The sequence below is a fragment of the Lagenorhynchus albirostris genome, chromosome 10 (genome assembly GCF_949774975.1).
Source record: "Lagenorhynchus albirostris chromosome 10, mLagAlb1.1, whole genome shotgun sequence".
In the NCBI taxonomy this organism is placed as follows: Eukaryota; Metazoa; Chordata; class Mammalia; order Artiodactyla; family Delphinidae; genus Lagenorhynchus; species Lagenorhynchus albirostris.
Window position 1 is genome coordinate 55,663,462 of NC_083104.1, and position 19,982 is coordinate 55,683,443.

Sequence of the window (19,982 nt, forward strand, 5' to 3'; positions counted from 1 at the left end):
CTCCAACATCACACATTTTTAGTTAGTTTTAATTTTATGCTTTGGCAAAATGTGGTCATTAAAATTAAACTTCTGAGAGTTTTCTATATTTGTTTATTTTAAAAATGATTACTATGGGGAATACAAGTTAAAACTGTTTTAGTCACACTTTTCTGTTCTCATTTTCTCATAAGCATCTGCATTCCTTATGAACAGTGAGAGTGTGTGCTAGCTTAGTGGGAAAGAACACAGGTAAAAACAATACACACACACACACACACACACACACACACACACACGAGATTTACAACTTCAAGGGTCATTAAAGGCAGAGGTAACTTCCCACACAATGAAAGAAAAAAAATACATGCAGTTTATGGGACTTCCCTGGTGGTGCAGTAGTTAAGAATCTGTCTGCCAATGCAGGGGACACAGGTTCGAGCCCTGCTCTGGGAAGATCCCACATGCCGCAGGGCAACTAAGCCCATGCGCCACAACTACTCAGCCTGCACTCTAGAGCCCATGAGCCACAACTACTGAGCCCATGTGCCGCAACTACTGAAGCCTGTACACCTAGGGCCTGTGCTCCGCAACAAGAGAAGCCACTGCAATGAGAAGCCTCTGCACTGCAACGAAGAGCTCGCTGCAACCAGAGAAAGCCCACGTGCAGCAACAAAGCCCTGACACAGCCAAAAATAAATAAATAAATAAATTAAAAAAGAATACATGCAGTTTAGACAAGTGCTTCCATGTATCAAAAATGTACCTTTCATTACAATAATTATTAAAATAATTATTATTCAGTAAACTCTGTCTTATCTGTATATGGACTAATTTGTGGATTATTCAGGTGGATTCTTATAATAATCTGAAATTAATTCCTTCCCATTTTTTTCCACGTCAGGTCATGTCAACTAGTGTTAATATTAGCTAAGAACATAATTAATTAGAAAGGTGACTCTACTGAGGAAAATAATCTCAACGACAAATAGAAATGGATTTTGATTATCCATGTGTGTATGCTTTTTGTTCATGTTGCTACTCTCAATTCATTGGTATAAATGCTTGAGAGTAATCTACCTGAAACCTCATACATGAAATGAATGATGAAAACATCATCAAATTTACAACTTTGAAAATAGCCCAAACACTATCTGCCCAGAGAATAAACATGCTCAGAACTTTAAAATTATCAGATGGCTCCTTTTGATGTGTTAGCTTGTAAAGGCCATTTTCTCCTAAAAACAAAACACATCTTCAGTGTTAAGTGGTATTACCTTTGGAAGATATATTAATTTTTCCTACTAACAAAAAAAAGAAATCCCTTAGGTGATCATTTTTTTATTTTTAAGCTGTAAATTGCTCCAGCTTTGACAGTTGGTCTCATTGCTATTCTCCTTATTTAAAAGTGAACAAGGCCCTAAGTACCCTGAACCTGCCATGAATTCCAGACTTGTAAAGCTCAGCGTGGAGAGAAGCTTATGAACCAGTCAGCAGGTGGCACTCACCTGCCTACTACCAGCAAGTTAAAATGGTTAAATTTTATAATTTCTAAATGACTTTGAAAGCATAAAATATTACAAGAATCTAAAACAAAGAGCAAGCTCCTGGCTGGTGATGTATAAAAACTATGTATTTTACCTTAAGAAATAAAAATCAGAAGTAATTTTCTGTTCTATGAAGTTACTAGTTATAATGGCAAAATAGAAGCCAATTCTGTGGCTGTAAAAGCTCCAGGACATTTCTATAAAAATCAACCTGGCTGTATTTTTTTTTTTTTTTTTTTGCGGTGCGCGGGGCTCTTACTGTTGCGGCCTCTCCCGTTGCAGAGCACAGGCTCAAGACGCGCAGGCTCAGCGGCCATGGCTCACGGGCCCAGCCGCTCCGCGGCATGTGGGATCTTCCCAGACCGGGTCACGAACCCGTGTCCCCTGCATCGGCAGGCAGACTCTCAACCACTGTGCCACCAGGGAAGCCCCTGGCTGTATTTTTGAAAAGACAAACTGATAAGACTGAAAAAAAAGAAAAACCACTGCAAAAATCCATATGGTGCTCAAACAGAACACACATTTGCTAGAAAAGAATAATTTGTATATTAACTACATGTATACAACATATATATCACCAATCTATAGCTCTTGTTCTACAAAGGGTAGGATCTATATAGAGACAACAAGTTTTTTGTTTTTGTTTTTTTTTTTTTAAAAAGGAACTCTAATTGGAAAAATGGCATTCACAACCCATGGAAATTCAAGTACAAGTTGGTATCGCTGACCAAGAAAACATTTATGTTTTTCAGCTCAGCAAGTGTTTTTATCATTAATTTTATTATCCTTGACATTTTGATCTCAACTGTAAATTCTGTATATTTCTTGATTTCTAACTCAGTCAAGAAGGTATTTAAGAATCATCTTTATTCTTCTTGAAGTTCTGAATGAAATCAGCCAAAGTGGGTAAACAACCTTGTCCACTTACAAATCCACCTTTTCTGCATCTCAGAATAGACAGACTTGGGGATGGGTAGTTCCGCAAAGTGAGAATATGGGAAAAGAGACAAAGTGACAAATTCTTAGCTCATACTCTCTCCAGCGGCTGCCACTGACAATTCTCATCTGTAATAACAGCCAACCTTAGGTGTCAATTACTCTGCAAAGCACTTTTCCTGGTTTGCCTTGTTTCACCCTTGGCTAGGCAACCTTGCCAAGTCCCCCAAATCCTCACTGGCAGGACCAGGATGGGCACGTAGGCACTGTATCCTGAGCCTGTTTCCTATCCACTGCCCTCCTGACTCCAGGCACACTATATACCCAAATGAGGGAATGAGAGAAGGAATGAAACCTTAAGGTTCCAGGGCTCCCCACTGCTGTTTTTCTTCATAACTACATAGGGAACAGCTGTACCACCTTGTGGAAGCGTCTGCCCCATGACTTATTTTTCTCGCACCTGCCACACTGCTGCTCTGTGTTAATGAGCTGGGCTTGTACCTCATTTTATTTGCACAGACATGGAGCTGATGTGCTGGGCAGTGTGTCAACCAACTCAAAATTTCTGTTTTCATATATAAATATTGAATACAGTAAGCACACATGGCCTTTCTCAGCCCAATATAGCTGACCAAAAGAAAAAGACAATTTAGTTAAGAATGGTGAAATAGAGTCCAGTGAAAAACCCCACCTCCAGGATGTTACTAATGAGGTTTGTCCCCATGGAGGTCAACCCTGTGCATGAACCAGGTAGAGCAGGTTTCCTGAGCGGCTCTTGTCCTGGCCCTTCTCCTGACTGTAAAGATGGGCACCCCCTCGATGACGGTGAGCCCCTCCATCTCTCTTCATTCCAGCCTTAAATATCTAAAATAAAAGAGCTCCTTGGCTCAAATATACTTTTTTCAAAGACTGATAGATGCATCTTGATTTCTCAACAGGCTACTAGTTTATTATTCACCTCATGATAATCAAGGGCTCAAGTTTCAGAAGTGAAAAGCATTTCCCATATAGTGAAAATGAAGATCCAGGAACAATTTCTGCTGTTTAAGGAGTCTGGAGTTGCTGTTTAGGCCTGATGGTCACTATGGACCCTACCTTTTCTCCTGTATCTGTCTCCTCTCTGCGCTCCCCTTTGGACTCATCAGGGGCGGCTGTGGGCTCCCGCGCTTGCTCTAGCATTTGCTCCAGCTCTTTTAGTAAAAGTTCTGTCTCAGAGACAACTAAAGAAACAACGTTAATATAGTCAAAAATGTTATATCTTAATTAATTCAATCTAATTCATACTATTAACCACCCCCAAAGAGGACATTTTCTAAAGTTATGAGATTAAAAAATAAATACTTTGTATAATTTTCAGATAGGCCTCTGCTTGATGTGAAATTACTATGGATTTCCAGGTGAATCTTTTATATTGAATAATTATTCCTTGAAAAATGTAGGTTACATTCTTGCTATGTGTAGACTATAAAGTATCCCTGAAACATCAAAAGCTCACTAGAAGTTTGCATTTTTAAAATAAGGAGCCAAGGGCACCAAACTAAATTGTTATTTATAGACCGAGGGTCAGCAACTTTTTTTCTGTGAAGGACCAGAGAGTAAATATTTCAGCCTTTGTGGGCCAGATGGTCTCTGTCACAGCTACTCAATACTGCTGTTGGATGCAAACCATACACATACACTTAAACCAAATGAGAGTGGCTGTGTCCCAATAAAACTTTATTTACAATAACAGGCAGCAACTCGTGGACCGTGGGCCACAACTTGTCAATTCCTGCAATAAACTATTAAAGCTACTGTTTAAAAGGGGAACCCATGTAATTAAGTGGCAAGGCTAAGTCCAGACTAGTCTATTCCTAATCAAAATATCAATGCATCTTAACTGCCTAATCTGATTAAAAAAAAAACCCACACACTTATAAAAATTGTGGTTTTTTGGTGCTACTGTGACAGAAATATGTAAGTATGTAAAAAATCTGGTAATTGATTGAACTTGCTGAGATAAAATAATATCCCCATCAAAGAAATAAACACCTATTGTAACTCTACAGACTCAAGCACTGATTAACAATATCAACTGAATTCCCCATTTAAATAAAACAAACATTTTCATTTGATACCAAGTCTTGTTGAAGTAAAGATAAGGGGAAGGAGACCCGGATGGCCTGCTTCTGCAAAACAGACTGATGGGGCCCCTGAGAAGTCTTCCAAGGGCAGCATGATTGAAAGAGAAAGGCCATGAACACACACTCCATCACCTTGCACTCTGGTTATACAAATCTGACACACCACCCCTATTATGGACTGCTCATTGGCAAGTAACCAAAAATCACACGAGGTAGAGCAGCTGAAAGTTCATGGAACCCAAGCAGGACACACCCTTCAGCGCTAAAATATTATCAACGAATATATCAAGGTGTTCCCAGCAATCATATTAATTTAATTGTGCATGATATACACATCCATTTGTGTGTGTGTGTGTTTACACACACAGGTATCCTTGTAAACTAAGCATGCTATAAGGTAAAAACAGAGATTATTAACGTGAGACGTTCCAGCTCAAAAGAATTCATATTTTATTACCATCTTCTTTTATTTAATCAACAAATGTTTATTGTGTGCCTACTAAGGGTCAGGGGCCCCAGAGAAGAGCCACAGACCAACGAGCCTTCCTGGTCATCATCTCCATCTAGCCAGTCTTAGGTTTTCTTTGTGGAAAACTCTCACAAACAGTTTGAAAGAAGCTTTCTGATAAGCCATTCCATACCTCAGAACCAGTTCCTATGTTTAAAGACAAACAAACAAAAACCGTAACTGACATGTTAGTTGTAAGCACACAGATCTGTGTTAACTGCCAAAGCCTAAGAACACAGAGGATAAGCTATTACATTCTAGAACAATGATATTCAAAATCTAGGGGCACAAGGATCACCTGGAGACTTTATTAAAAAATATGAATGCAACACCATATCTACTGAATCAGAATTTTCTGTAGGAAAGTACATTTTCACTGAATCAGTTTTGTTAATGAGATTAACCTCTCTTTATGACAGATTTCTTACTTAGTAACCTGTCACTTAATAACAACTGTGTGGCTATCTTCACACCAATTCCCCAGTCCCACTCACAGATGTTGGGTTTTCCTACTTTACATTCTGAGTCTATGGAAATTGATAACTGACATTCAGTGCACTGCTGAGAAGGTGTATTTTGAGCTCTGCTGTAAAGGAAAAATGGCACACAAACTTCTTTTTATTTCTAAGGCTAGACTAAAATACAATCAATTTATGATAATGAATGTCATTGCCAAGCGCCATTGCAGGCTCTCTGTTTTCAAGTGATCTGGAAAAGTATGTACACTGCCTTTCGATCAAAGGGAAGACAAAGTAATGGATGACTTCATGAATCAACCAGGGTTCATAACACCAACTTGACTGATGTCAAATTCTGCTTCCAGAGCAACAGGAGGCTTGCTTTTCTAAATGGGTATTCCTATACTGTAAACGCAGAGAGTGCAAAAATAATTCTCAGAAATTGCAGTTACTGTAATCTACAAACTAGGTTATCAAAATTGGTCAATGATCTCCTCCAAAGATAGAGAGAGAATGCACGCCTGTGCTAACTGCATGACCAATCAATTTCTATCAATCCTCATTATCCTGTAGTTTTCCTAACTTACTTCAATTTGTTGAGTGATAGCTGCTCTATCATGCAGAGAAAGTGGAAAAAAAAAAAAAGAAAAGAAAAGGAAAGAAAAAAGTATCTCTCATACTGAAGTCCATATCTGGCTTTTAAAAATGACTTTTTATAAAATAAATCAGTGTTTTTTTCCATTCCTGATAAGAAATAACTTACTGTTTATCTCAATAAATCAGTCACTATTTTTTAAAATAAATTTATTTATATTTTATTTATTTTTCACTGTGTTGGGTCTTCGTTGCCACACGTGGGCTTTCTCTAGTTGCGGAGAGCGGGGGCTACTCTTTGTTGTGGTGTGCATGCTTCTTTTTTTTTAAACATCTCTATTGGAGTATAACTGCTTTACAATGGTGTGTTAGTTTCTGCTTTATAACAAAGTGAATCAGCTATACATATATATATATATCCCCATATCTCCCTCTTGAGTCTCCCTCCCACCCTCCCTATCCCACAGTGTGCATGCTTCTCATTGTCGTGGCTTCTCTTGTTGCGGAGCACAGGCTCTAGGGCCACGGGCTTCAGTAGTTGTGGCACGTGGGCTCAGCAGTTGTGGCTCGCGGCCTCTAGAGCACAGGTTCAGTAGTTGTGGTGCACAGGGTTACTTGCTCCGCAGCATGTGGGATCTTCCCAGACCAGGGATCGAACCGGTGTCCCCTGCGTTGGCAGGCGGATTCTTAACCACTGCGCCACCAGGGAAGTCCAATCAGTCACTATTTTAAAAGCCTTCAAATGTATATTTATGAAGTTTTCTTTACTCTCTATTTCTCTATTAAATGTCTAAAGAAGCTATTTCCTCCCTTATATAACGAGGCCACTGGCTGGGTTATTTCAAACCTGGCACTGAAAAATAGCATCTTAAATAAACTTTCAGGGCCATTTCAATGTTGAAATTTTGAAGTCATTCTTACAGAAAAGGAGGGTGAAGAGGAGGAAAAAGCACTTGGTTTTGTTTTATTTTCAAGTAACCACAAACCCTCCTCTGCGTGTTCATGATTTAAACGTAGAGATGAGTGAAATACAGGCTGAAGTGGAATGAAGAAGAGGACACCTTTCTGGGACACAAACAGAAACAGGAGGCACAAAGGCCGAGAGGTTAAAGGTGACTCCAAACCAAGAGCAGGTGGGCAAAGTTTGCCTTGAATAGCGAGACAGCACCCTTCTCCCCGTTAGCCTTTTACACCCCAGACCCAGGCCTCAAGCTTTCATCTCCTACTCGGGTTCAGCCACCATCCAGACCTTTCCTATATTAGCCATTCTCTGCCATGCTCACCTATCTCAGACAGCTAATGAACACATCCTTTGCTAACTTATTAATTAATGTTAGTAGATTATTAGTTAATCCAGGGTACTATGTCAATCTTTTATCTATAAAAAGTTTAATACACTGTCTACTTCCCAAAAAGAAATGAGGTATTTACCAACAGAAAACACTGATACAATAAAACAAATGACAAAAACTGAAAGACTGAAAATAAAAGAAGTCAAAATCAATTCATTAAGGAAGATACGAAAGGTATTACATTTAAAAAATGCTTAGACCAACTACCAGTGCTGTAAAGAAAAACCATAAATTTAGCTTTAAGCTTCTGGTACTCAAAGCAACCAAGGAAATTGTTGCAAACTTTGATTAATTTTAAGACACTATGTGACCTTAGAAAAGTCATGTAACCTATTAAGTACCTCAGTTTCTCCACTGACAGAATGGGCGTTAAAATAATATCTACCTTATCTATCTCATATAGATCTTGTGAGGGTTAAATAAATTGATATATATGAAATGTTTAGAAAAGTGAGGACACATACTAACTGCTACAGGTGTTATCATTATTGTATTATTATTTCATCATCAATGGATTTTTTTTTTTTGGTCCCTAAACACTGAAAAAAAAATATAATACAAGATATTTCGGGTGGCAATTCTCCAAAAAAATACAGACATGCTCCACAAATAGCTATTTCTTAGATTAAATCTCTTTTTATAACCACTTTTTAAAATTGAAGTATAGTTAATTTACAATGTTGTGTTAGTTTCAGGTGTACAGCAAAATGATATATATATATGTGTATATATATTCTTTCCCAGATTCTTTTCCATTATAGGTTATTACAAGATATTAAATATAGTTTCCTATGCTATACAGTAGGCCCTTGTTGGTTACCTATTTTACATATATAGTAGTGTGTATATGTTAATCCCAAATTCCTAATTTATCTCTCCCTCCCGGCATTAGATTAAATCTTTATACAGCCATGAATATACAGTTTAATTTATTTAATGATTCCTCAATTTTTTCTATTATTTTCCAGAAATAGTCCTCTCTTTGTCGGATAAGAGGGCTTCTACTGCACCTCTTTATTACAGATGAAGAAACTGATACTTGGAAAGGTAAAGTAGATCCACTTAATTGACTCTCCCTGGGATCTCTAACTAAGGGAAAGAGAGAAGCAACTGTAGAGCATAAAACCCATAATGGAATATCAGCTGGGGCAGTAGACTAACAGGAGACACATTAGCACCTGGGAGCATAAGGAAAGAGGGTCCAAAAGTGGGGTGGAGACTCAAGAATCTGACGGTATAATTTTCCTCTGTTGCTCGATCTAGGACTGATCCTACCTTAAGCTAAGAAGAAATGCGAGATCTCAGAGGCCTGCATCAAGGGATCCACAGAAATATGGGTAGTGGGTAAAAAATTTGAGGAGGGTACAAACTACTGAAAAAGAACTACTCTTTCAGGAAGTAGTCAGCTCTTACAAAGAACACAGAAGACTAGATGTTTCTGTTCTTTAGTTCAAATGGGATTGAGGAGTGGAACACTGATCAGGTAAACTATTTTAACAATTAACTACTGAGACTTTCAGAGCCATACAGAACATGAGACTACTGACAGGGCTTCCCTTTAGTGGAAGACTACTGAGATGTGTTCACTCATTTACATGGAAGAGTCATTTCCAGTCAGTGGATTCCTGGCAGGCATGAATTTCTTCTGTAGGATCCTATGCTAGTTGGAGAGGAGAAGGATCCAGCTGTACTATCAGGGTCACCTGGTGGTAACTCAGCCTAGGTCTAAAATGACTTTTGATATTTCTACAGGAATATCTGAACTGATCATGTGAGGCAAAGGAACAAAATAACCAAAAAAGAAAAAAAGCACCTTAAATAGCGGGAAAGCAGTAGCAGAATAAGTTTAAGAAGAGATAGAAACAACAGAATTTTGTAGTGGTTTAGGAGAGGAGCCAAAGAAATTTCTTTTTAAAAAATAACTACCTCGGGCTTCCCTGGTGGTGCAGTGGTTGAGAGTCCGCCTGCCGATGTGGGGGACACGGGTTCGTGCCCCGGTCCGGGAAGATCCCACATGCCGCGGAGCAGCTAGGCCCGTGAGCCATGGCCACTGAGCCTGCGCGTCCGGAGCCTGTGCTCCGCAACAGGAGAGGCCACAATAGTGAGAGCACTGCGTACCGCGCAAAAAAAAAAAAACAAACCTACCTCGTCCTTCCTCTGCCTGCTTTCCTTTCTTTTACTGAGACTGAAAACAAATGGCGTATTTAGCCAATGGAAATGAGAGCCCCGTAGGGTCTTGGAGTGGCTTCAAGGAGAGGGAGTGTGGCACAATAACTTCTCTGGGTTTAACTGGCTTTGAAACCTCTTTGTATGGCTGCCAAAGTTCCACCTAGCAAACAAGCATGTGCCTGCTTTTCAAGACCAACGAAAATGTAGGAAAAGTAAAGTGCTTTTGAAAGTGAAGACCTTCTCCCTGCAGGCGACATTCTCCCTACTGTGGTCTAACTCCAATGGCAATTAATTCAGTTGGAAGCCCTAGGCTGTTGCTTTTCTTCCTTCTCCCCCTTTGGCACCCCTAGGACCCCAATAAATGTGGAATAGATAAGTCTGGATTGAAGCGTATTGATGCTGGTATTTCCTTCCACAACTGCTGATGCTTTATTTTAAAAAATTAAATATATGACAAAGCCAGAGAAAATTTAATTCGAGGGAATAGAAACCTGAAGACAATTGAAAATCCCTAGTATGTAAATCAATACCAAAAACCCACTAATGTTTCTCATATATGTATACATGTACATTTTTTTTTCTTCAAAGGAATACAATTATATGTGGTGAAATTAAATACAGGTAAAAGAACTAAAAGCAGGACAGGCCTTCACATACCCATGTTTTCCTTTGATAAGGCATCATCTGAACAAACATTTTCAAAAGATGATTTTAAAATAGCTTTCCTAGAAAAAGAATTTGACAGATTTATTTTCAAAAGATCAGGCATGTATATTTAAATAACTGTTCATGCATATTCATTGGTAACTGTAAATTATGAGTATATATTTCCTAACTTGGGGTACTTTTTCTTTGTTGTTGTACACAGTAAGTAAGGCAGTGAAAAACAAAATAATACTGATCTGAGCACTCACTAGGTGAAAACCACTAGTAATCTACCCAGCACCTTACACAGCCTTTTTCGTGTAATCCTCCCTCCAAAAACCTACCAATTGTTACTCAGAGGAACTAAGAAATTTGACAACATAGGAAAATGGTTGAACGTGACAGTACTAAATTCTGTCAGACTGCAAAATCCATGCTTTTCCCACTACACCATGTTGCTGATTTAGAGTCAGGAAACATCTGTTCAAACGCATTTTCTCTAACCAGATCTTGAGAAGGTCACTTAAATTCTTTAAGGCACAAATTCTTCATCTTTTAGGTGGAGATAATTATGATATACCCCTATCTATTTGATGAGGTTACTGTGAAGTGTCAAGATTAGGAAGTGAAAGTCCTTTTTAAAAATTTAATTATTCATCTTCTAAAAAAGGACAAAGAAGAGAAGGACTGTCATATTAGGCCAGTCTTTGTCTTTGAGTAGGACTCCTTTTCACATAACACTGATTACTATTCATTAAAAAAATAAATAACCTGTATGGCTGGTTCAGTGATAAACACTAAAACTTGTCATCAGTGACTTATTATAAAGGCTTATTTCTGGTTTGCATTACCTATTTTTAAACTAAAAACCTGCTTCTTATCTGGTTGCTCACATGATATTAATCTTTGAAACTTATAGTTCAACACATTTGTACTAACATAAAACTTTCTCCATAATTCTAAGCCTACTACTTATCATTTTATTAATTCTTTTAGAAAATTTAAAACGTATTTCCCTAGAGAAACAAAATTAAGAACCAGGGGGAAATGTCATATAAAAATTAAACCCAATATATATATATTTCAATTTTATCATAATAGTTTTTAATTTAAAAAAGCATACCTTTTCCTAAATTTAGGCTTTTTCTTTTGAGTATTATTTTTGGAAACTTGCATCTGTAAAGTAACAACACAAAAAGATCAGTTAGTTCATATGGGGTACGATGAGTTCAGCATAATAATGGATCCTATATGGTCTGAGTAAGTTAGCCCAGAAGAAAAACTCTGGTCCCCAGCCCTAAACAACATATGTAATTCTAAGTCAGCCACTTCATCATCACTGCAATTCCACTGACCTGCTCAACTTCTAGGAATGGTCAACTCATCCAGTACAAATGCCTACCCCCTATATCCACTCTCCCTTCCTCACCTTCCACAAATACACAAAAATACTAAGTAAAACTACTTTTATATTTTCATTCATATATGATCTTTAAAGAAAGAAAAAGAAATATTCAGATGCCAGAAACATGTGGAATGCAAAGCTATACAGGTGGGAACTGACATGGTGAAGACCCACAGAGAATTTATACCAGAAAAGGGCCAAAAGGGCTTGGGACTGGGGTTTTAATGTCTAAGCAAGGACAAGATGAAGGATGTGGAGGAACTGGAACACTCGTACATTGCTGGTGGGAATGTGAAATGGTGGAGCCATTTTGGAATACTGTTTGACAGTTCCTCAATATGTTAAATGTAGAGTTACCCCATGATGCAGCAATTCCACTTCTAGGTATATGTCCAAGAGAAATGAAAACATACGTCCATGTAAAAAATTATATTTGGTCATAATTATGAAACTATGAATGTGCATAACAGCATTATTCATAATAGCCAAAAAAGTAGAAACAACCCAAATATCCATCAATGGATAGATATGTGATATATCCATGTAATGAAATATTACTCAGCCTTTAAAAATAGTGAAGTACTGACACATACTACAACATGGATGAATCTTGAAATCATTACGGTAAGTGAAAAGTTGAAAAAAAGTCAGACACAAAACGCCACGTTGTATGATTTCATTTATCTGAAATGTCCAGAAAAGGCAAATCCATAGAGACAGAAGTAGATTAGTGATTGCCAGGGACTGAGGGGATGTAGAAATGGGCAGCGATTCCTAATGAATATCAGGTTCTCTTTTGGTGGTATGAAAAAGTGTTCTGAAATTAGATAGTGGTATTGGTTGACAACTGTGAATATACTAAGAAACACTGGATTTTACAATTTAAAGGACTGACTAAGTTATATCTCAATGAAGGTAAAAAATTTTTTTAATGCAGTGACATGGAAAAATTGAAAGTAAGGAGATACAATATATCAATGATTATTAACAAAGGGAATACTGCTACAGTATTACTGGTAGAAAAAAGCAGATATTAAGGCAAAAAGCATAATCAGAGATAAAAAGGTTATTACTTAATGCTAAAAGAAACAATCTACCCCCAAAATATAATAGTCCTGAACCTGTATATACCAAAATCTTAGCCTTAAAATATACAGAGAAACAGAATTACAAGTAGAAACTGATGAATTTACAGTTAAAAGGGGATATTTTAATTTACTTCTCATAAAAAATTATATCCTAATAATCACTCAGGGGAAGTTTGTATGAAACATTCAGGGAATTCATATTATTATGATGCTAAAGAGTAAGTGATCTTCTTTTTGTGATCTTCAACCTCAAGGTAATATTCAAATAGTTTTTCCAGGACTGTTATATATCTATATGGTAAAAAATACGTATAGAAATACTGTTGTCTAAATCATTGAACTATATCTCCAAAGACAATGTAATGCTATTATTTCTATCTTGTTATTAAGGATCAGCTTATATTACATGCATATTTGAGTATGAATTGAAAGGCTGGTCACAAGTGGAAATGAAATTCAGGTAACAAAGTGAAAACTGCTTTATAGGTACTAATAGAAAGAAATACTGCTAGACGACTACCATAAATTACAGTGAGTTGTGCTGGTCATAATAAATTCCTTTTCTCCTTTGTTAAATACTGCATAGCAGCCAAAATGGACTAGTCAGTATTTGCCAAACGCCCTGTGCTTTCCTGCTCCAGGCTTTGACAACGTATGATGGATGGAGAAGGGCACTGCATCTGGAAGGAGAGGGTCTGGATCTGGATGCTGACTCTGGCACCTACAAGTGGGATCACCTTTGGTACGTCACTGACTACTGTAACATCCAGCAAGAGCCTGGCGTAAGGTAGACACGTAATAAATATTTTCTGACTAAATGACCATTCTGCATTTCAGGGTCTTCTTTAGTTAAATAATGCTAAAAAAATAACTACCTCAAGGCATTTGAGGGAAGATTAATTACACAACATGCCAGGAAGTATCCAACAGTGTTTGGCAATTAGTTGATGTTCAGTCACTGTTTCATTGTTATACTAGTCCACCAGGTCAGTGTCAGAACTCTACCCTTTTTTCTTAGACCATACGACAGAGGGAACTTGGCACTTTGATATGGCTGGACTTTGGTAGTGTATTAGTTTCCCAAATCTGCCATAACAAATTACCACAGATTTGGTAAAGCATCAGAAAATTATTGTCTTACAGTTCTGAAGGATAGATGTCTGTCTCATAAGAACACTTATCGTTGGATTGAGGGCCCATATTATCCAGGATGAGCTCATCTCAAAATCCTCATCCAAAGGATTTGCAAAGATCCTTATTTCAAATAAGGTCACATTCTGAGGTTCCTGGTGGACGTATCTTTCGGAGGCTACTATCCAACCCAGTACAAGTAGACACTGAAGATTACTTTATCTAATCTATCTCTTCCCCTTCTCTTCCTGTGTTGCACAGCTGATTCTCCTATGTTGTCCAGTCCAATGCTATTCAGAACAAGAGCCACAACATGACAGAATCAGCAACATCTGAGAGCTTGTTAGAAATGCAAATACTCATGCCCATCCCATGCATACCAAATCAGAAACTCTGTGGGTGGGGCCTGGAATCTGTACTTAAATAAGCTCTTCAGGTGACTCTACAGTTTTCCAGGCACTGATCTAGCCCACACCCATCCACACAAATATATTGCTATACAAGTGTCACTGATTTTAAAGAAAACAAAGCAAGTATTAATTCTTTCCTTGGACATAAAAACAAAGAGGTGTATGTATAGACAGCATATGCCATTTACTGAAAAAAAATAATTAGCATTGTGGACTAGAATGGCAAATGAGAGAACTGCCTTTTACTGCAAAGGACAGAAAATGTGTAAGAATTGTGTTTATATCAGATTAATATAATCTGCATAAACTGACTTGATATTGCCCATTTCCTTAAGCCACTATTCATCTAAATTAAAAACCTTTTTTTGGCTCACACCAAGGAGTACTTCCCAGAACTTCTGCTGCCAGTGTCCTTGTCCCCACAGTGAGCCACAGCCACCCCCCGCCTCTGCAGGAGACCCTCCAACACTAGCAGAGACCCCTGATGTTGGGGAGCAGTTGAGGTCCCAGACCAGTCACTGATGGTGACCACACGAAGACAAGTTCTGGAGACTAGGAAGTCCAAGATTAAAGTGCCAACCAGAGCTTTGGGGGAAGATGGCGTAAGAGTAAGACGCGAACATCACCTTCCTCCCCACAGATACACCAGAAATACATCTACACGTGGAACAACTCCTACAGAACACCTACTGAACGTTGGAGAAAACCTCAGACCTCCCAAAAGGCAAGAAAGTCCCCATGTACCTGGGTAGGGCAAAAGAAAAAAGAATAAACAGAGACAAAAGAATAGGGACAGGACCTGCACCAGTGGGAGGGAGCTGTGAAGGAGGAAAAGTTTCCACACATTAGGAAGCCACTTCGCGGGCGGAGACTGCGGGTGGCGGAGGGGAAAAGCATCGGAGCCGCGAAGAAGAGCACAGCAACAGGGGTGCGGAGGGCAAAGCAGAGAGATTCCTGCACAGAGGATCAGTGCCGACCGGCACTCACCAGCCTGAGAGGCTTGTCTGCTCACCCGCTGGGGTGGACGGGGCTTTGGTCGGAGTGCAGGGAGAGGACTGGGGTTGGCAGCGTGAACACAGCCTGCAGGGGGTTAGTGCACCACGGCTAGCCGGGAGGGAGTCCGGGGGAAAAAGTCTGGACCTGACGAAGAAGGAAGAAGCAAGACTTTTTATTCCCTCTTTTGTTTCCTGGTGCGCGAGGAGAGGGGATTAAGAGCGCTGCTTAAAGGAGCTGCAGAGACGGGCGCGAGCCGCGGCTAACAGCGCGGACCCGAGAGACGGGCATGAGACGCCAAGGCTGCTGCTGGCGCCACCAAGAAGCCTGTGTGCGAGCACAGGTCACTATCCACACCTCCCTTCCGGGGAGCCTGTGCAGCCCGCCACTATCAGGGTCCCAGGATCCAGGGACAACTTCCCAGGGAGAACGCACGGCGTGCCTCAGGCTGGTGCAACGTCCCACTGGCCTCTGCCGCCGCAGACTCGCCCCGCATCCGCACCCCTCCCACCCCATGGCCTGAGTGAGCCAGAGTCCCCGAAGCAGCTGCTCCTTTAACCACGTCCTGCCTGAGCGAAGAACAGACGCCCTCTGGCGACCTACAAACAGAGGCGTAGCCAAATCCAAAGCTGAGCCCCAGGAGCTGTGCGAACAAAGAAGAGAAAGGGAAATTTCTCCCAGCAGCCTCAGAAGCAGTGGATTGAAGCTCCACAATCAACTTGATGTACCCTGCAGCTGTGGAATACATGAATAGACAACGAATCATCCCAAATTGAGGAGGTGGGCTTTGAGAGCAAGATTTATTATTTTTTCCCCTTTTCCTCTTTTTGTGAGTATGTGTATGCTTCTCTGTGAGATTTTGTCCCTAGAGCTTTGCTTTCACCATTTGTCCTATGGTTCTTTCAGTCCGTTTTTTGTTGTTGTTTGTTTGTTTGTTTGTTTTGCTGTACGTGGGCCTCTCACTGTCGTGGCCTCTCCCCTTGCGGAGCACAGGCTCCGGACGCACAGGCTCAGTGGCCATGGCTCACCGGCCCAGCCACTCCGCGGCATGTGGGATCTTCCAGGACCGGGGCATGAACCCGTGTCCCCTGAATCGGCAGGCGGACTCTCAACCACTGCGCCACCAGGGAAGCACCCGTTTTTTTTTCTTTAAAAAAATTTTTTTTCTTAATAATTATTTTTACTTTAATAACTTTATTTTATCTTATCTTCTTTCTTTCCTTCTTTCTTTCTTTCTACTTTTTCTCCCTTTTATTCTGAGCCATCTGAATGAAAGGCTCTTGGTGCTGCAGCCAAGAGCCAGTGCTGTGCCTCTAAGGTGGGAGACCCAACTTCAGGACACTGGTCCACAAGAGACCTCCCAGCTACACATAATATCAAACGGCAAAAATCTCCCAGAGATCTCCATCTCAACACCAAGACCCAGCTTCACTCAATGACCAGCAAGCTACAGTGCTGGACACCCTATGCCAAACTAGCAAGACAGGAACACAACCCCACCTAGTAGCAGAGATGCTGTCTAAAACCAAAATAAGTCCACAGACACCCCAAAACACACCACCAGACGTGGACCTTCCCACCAGAAAGACAAGATCCAGCCTCTTCCACCAGAACACAGGCACTAGTCCCCTCCACCAGGGACAGGCACCCAAAACAACGGGAACCATGAACCTGCAGCCTGCAAAAGGAGACCCCAAACACAGTAAGATAAGCAAAATGAAAAGACAGAAAAACACATAGCAGATGAAGGAGCAAGATAAAAAGCCACCAGACCTAACAAATGAAGAGGAAATAGGCAGCCTACCTGAAAAACAATTCAGAATAATGATAGTAAAGATGATCCAAAATCTTGGAAATAGAATAGACAAAATGCAAGAAACATTTAACAAGGACCTAGAAGAAATAAAGACGAAACAAGCAATGATGAACAACACAATAAGTGAAATGAAAAATACTCTAGATGGGATCAATAGCAGAATAACTGAGGCAGAAGAACGGATAAGTGACCTGGAAGATAAAATAGTGGAAATAACTACTGCAGAGCAGAATAAAGAAAAAAGAATGAAAAGAACTGAGGACAGTCTCAGAGACCTCTGGGACAACATTAAATGCACCAACATTCGAATTATAGGGGTTCCAGAAGAAGAAGAGAAAAAGAAAGGGACTGAGAAAATACTTGAAGAGATTATAGTTGAAAACTTCCCTAATGGGAAAGGAAAGAGTTAATCAAGTCCAGGAAGCACAGAGAGTCCCATACAGGATAAATCCAAGGAGAAACACGCCAAGACACATATTAATCAAACTGTCAAAAATTAAATACAAAGAAAACATTTTAAAAGCAGCAAGGGGGGTTCCCCGGTGGCATAGTGGTTGGGAGTCTGCCTGCTGATGCAGGGGACATGGGTTCGTGCCCCAGTCCAGGAGGATCCCACATGCCATGGAGCGGCTGGGCCTGTGGGCCATGGCCACTGGGCCTGCGCGTCTGGAGCCTGTGCTCCATGGCAGGAGAGGCCACAGCGGTGGGAGGCCCGCATACCTCTAAAAAAAAAAAAAAAGCACCAAGGGAAAAACAACAAATAACACACAAAGGAATCCCCATAAGGTTAACAGCTGATCTTTCAGCAGAAACTCTGCAATCCAGAAGGGACTGGCAGGACATATTTAAAGTGATGAAGGAGAAAAACCTACAACCAAGATTACTCTACCCAACAAGGATCTCATTCAGAGTTGATGGAGAAATTAAAACCTTTATAGGCAAGCAAAAGCTGAGAGAGTTCAGCACCACCAAGCCACCTTTACAACAAATGCTAAAGGATCTTCTCTAGGCAAGAAACACAAGAGAAGGAAAAGACCTACAATAACAAACCCAAAACAATTAAGAAAATGGGAAAAGGACCATACATATCAATAATTACCTTAAATGTCAATGGATTAAATGCTCCCACCAAAAGACACAGACTGGCTGAATGGATACAAAAACAAGACCCCTATATATGCTGTCTACAAGAGACCCACTTCAGACCTAGAGACACATACAGACTGAAAGTAAGGGGATGGAAAAAGATATTCCATGCAAATGGAAACCAAAAGAAAGCTGGAGGAGCAATTCTCATATCAGACAAAATAAACTTTAAAATAAAGACTATTAAAAGAGACAAAGAAGGACACTACATAATGATCAAGGGATTGATCCGAGAAGAAGATATAACAATTGTAAATATTTATGCACCCAACACAGGAGCACCTCAATACATAAGGCAAATACTAACAGCCATAAAAGGGGAAATCGACAGTAACACGTTCATGGTAGGGGGCTTTAACACCCCACTTTCACCCATGGACAGATCAACCAAAATGAAAATAAATAAGGGAACACAAGCTTTAAATGATACATTAAACAAGATGAACTTAATTGATATATATAGGACATTCCATCCAAAAACAATAGAATACACATTTTTCTCAAGTGCTCATGGAACATTCTACAGGATAGATCATATCTTGGGTTACAGATCAAGCCTTGGTAAATTTAAGAAAATTGAAATTGTATCAAGTATCTTTTCCGACCACAATGCTATGAGACTAGATATCAATTACAGGAAAAGATCTGTAAAAAATACAAACACATGGAGGCTAAACAATACACTACTTAATAACGAAGTGATCACTGAAGAAATCAAAGAGGGAATCAAAAAATACCTAGAAACAAATGACAATGGAGACACGACGACCCAAAACCTATGGGATGCAGCAAAAGCAGTTCTAAGAGGGAAGTTTATAGCAATACAATCCTACCTTCAGAAACAGGAAACATCTCAAATAAACAACCTAACCTTGCACCTAAAGCAATTAGAGAAAGAAGAACAAAAGAACCCCAAAGTTAGCAGAAGGAAAGAAATCATTAAGATCAGATCAGAAATAAATGAAAAAGAAATGAAGGAATCAACAGCAAAGATCAATAAAACTAAAAGCTGGTTCTTTGAGAAGATAAAGTAAATTGATAAACCATTAGCCAGACTCATCAAGAAAAAAAGGGAGAAGACTCAAATCAATAGAATTAGAAATGAAAAAGGAGAAGTAACAACTGACACTGCAGAAATACAAAAGATCATGAGAGATTACTACAAGCAACTCTATGCCAATAAAATGGACAACCTGGAAGAAATGGACAAATTCTTAGAAATGCACAACTGCCAAGACTGAATCAAGAAGAAATAGAAAATATGAACAGACCAATCACAAGCACTGATATTGAAACTGTGATTAAAAATCTTCCAACAAACAAAAGCCCAGGACCAGATGGCTTCACAGGCGAATTCTATCAAACATTTAGAGAAGAGCTAACACCTATCCTTCTCAAACTCTTCCAAAATATAGCAGAGGGAGGAACACTCCCAAACTCATTCTACAAGGCCACCATCCCTCTGACCAAAACCAGACAAGGATGTCACAAAGAAAGAAAACTACAGGCCAATATCACTGATGAACATAGATGCAAAAATCCTCAACAAAATCCTAGCAAACAGAATCCAACAGCACATTAAAAGGATCATACACCATGATCAAGTGGGGTTTATTCCAGGAATGCAAGGATTCTTTAATATACGCAAATCTATCAACGTGATACACCATATTAACAAATTG

At 39.6% G+C, this 19,982-nt stretch overlaps 1 protein-coding gene across 4 annotated transcripts in view; it reads right to left on the reverse strand.

Annotated features, from left to right (window-relative positions):
- Nucleotides 1–19,982, reverse strand: part of ZCWPW2 (zinc finger CW-type and PWWP domain containing 2) — a 138,952-nt gene that overhangs the window by 415 nt on the left and 118,555 nt on the right. For all 4 annotated transcript variants that reach the window (XM_060162494.1, XM_060162495.1, XM_060162497.1 and 1 more), the window contains 3 exons: nucleotides 11,435–11,487; nucleotides 10,324–10,391; nucleotides 3,558–3,682 (listed from right to left, as the gene is read on the reverse strand). In XM_060162494.1, the coding sequence (XP_060018477.1) occupies nucleotides 3,558–3,682; nucleotides 10,324–10,391; nucleotides 11,435–11,487 (246 nt within the window). The remainder of the gene's footprint in view (nucleotides 1–3,557; nucleotides 3,683–10,323; nucleotides 10,392–11,434; nucleotides 11,488–19,982) is intronic.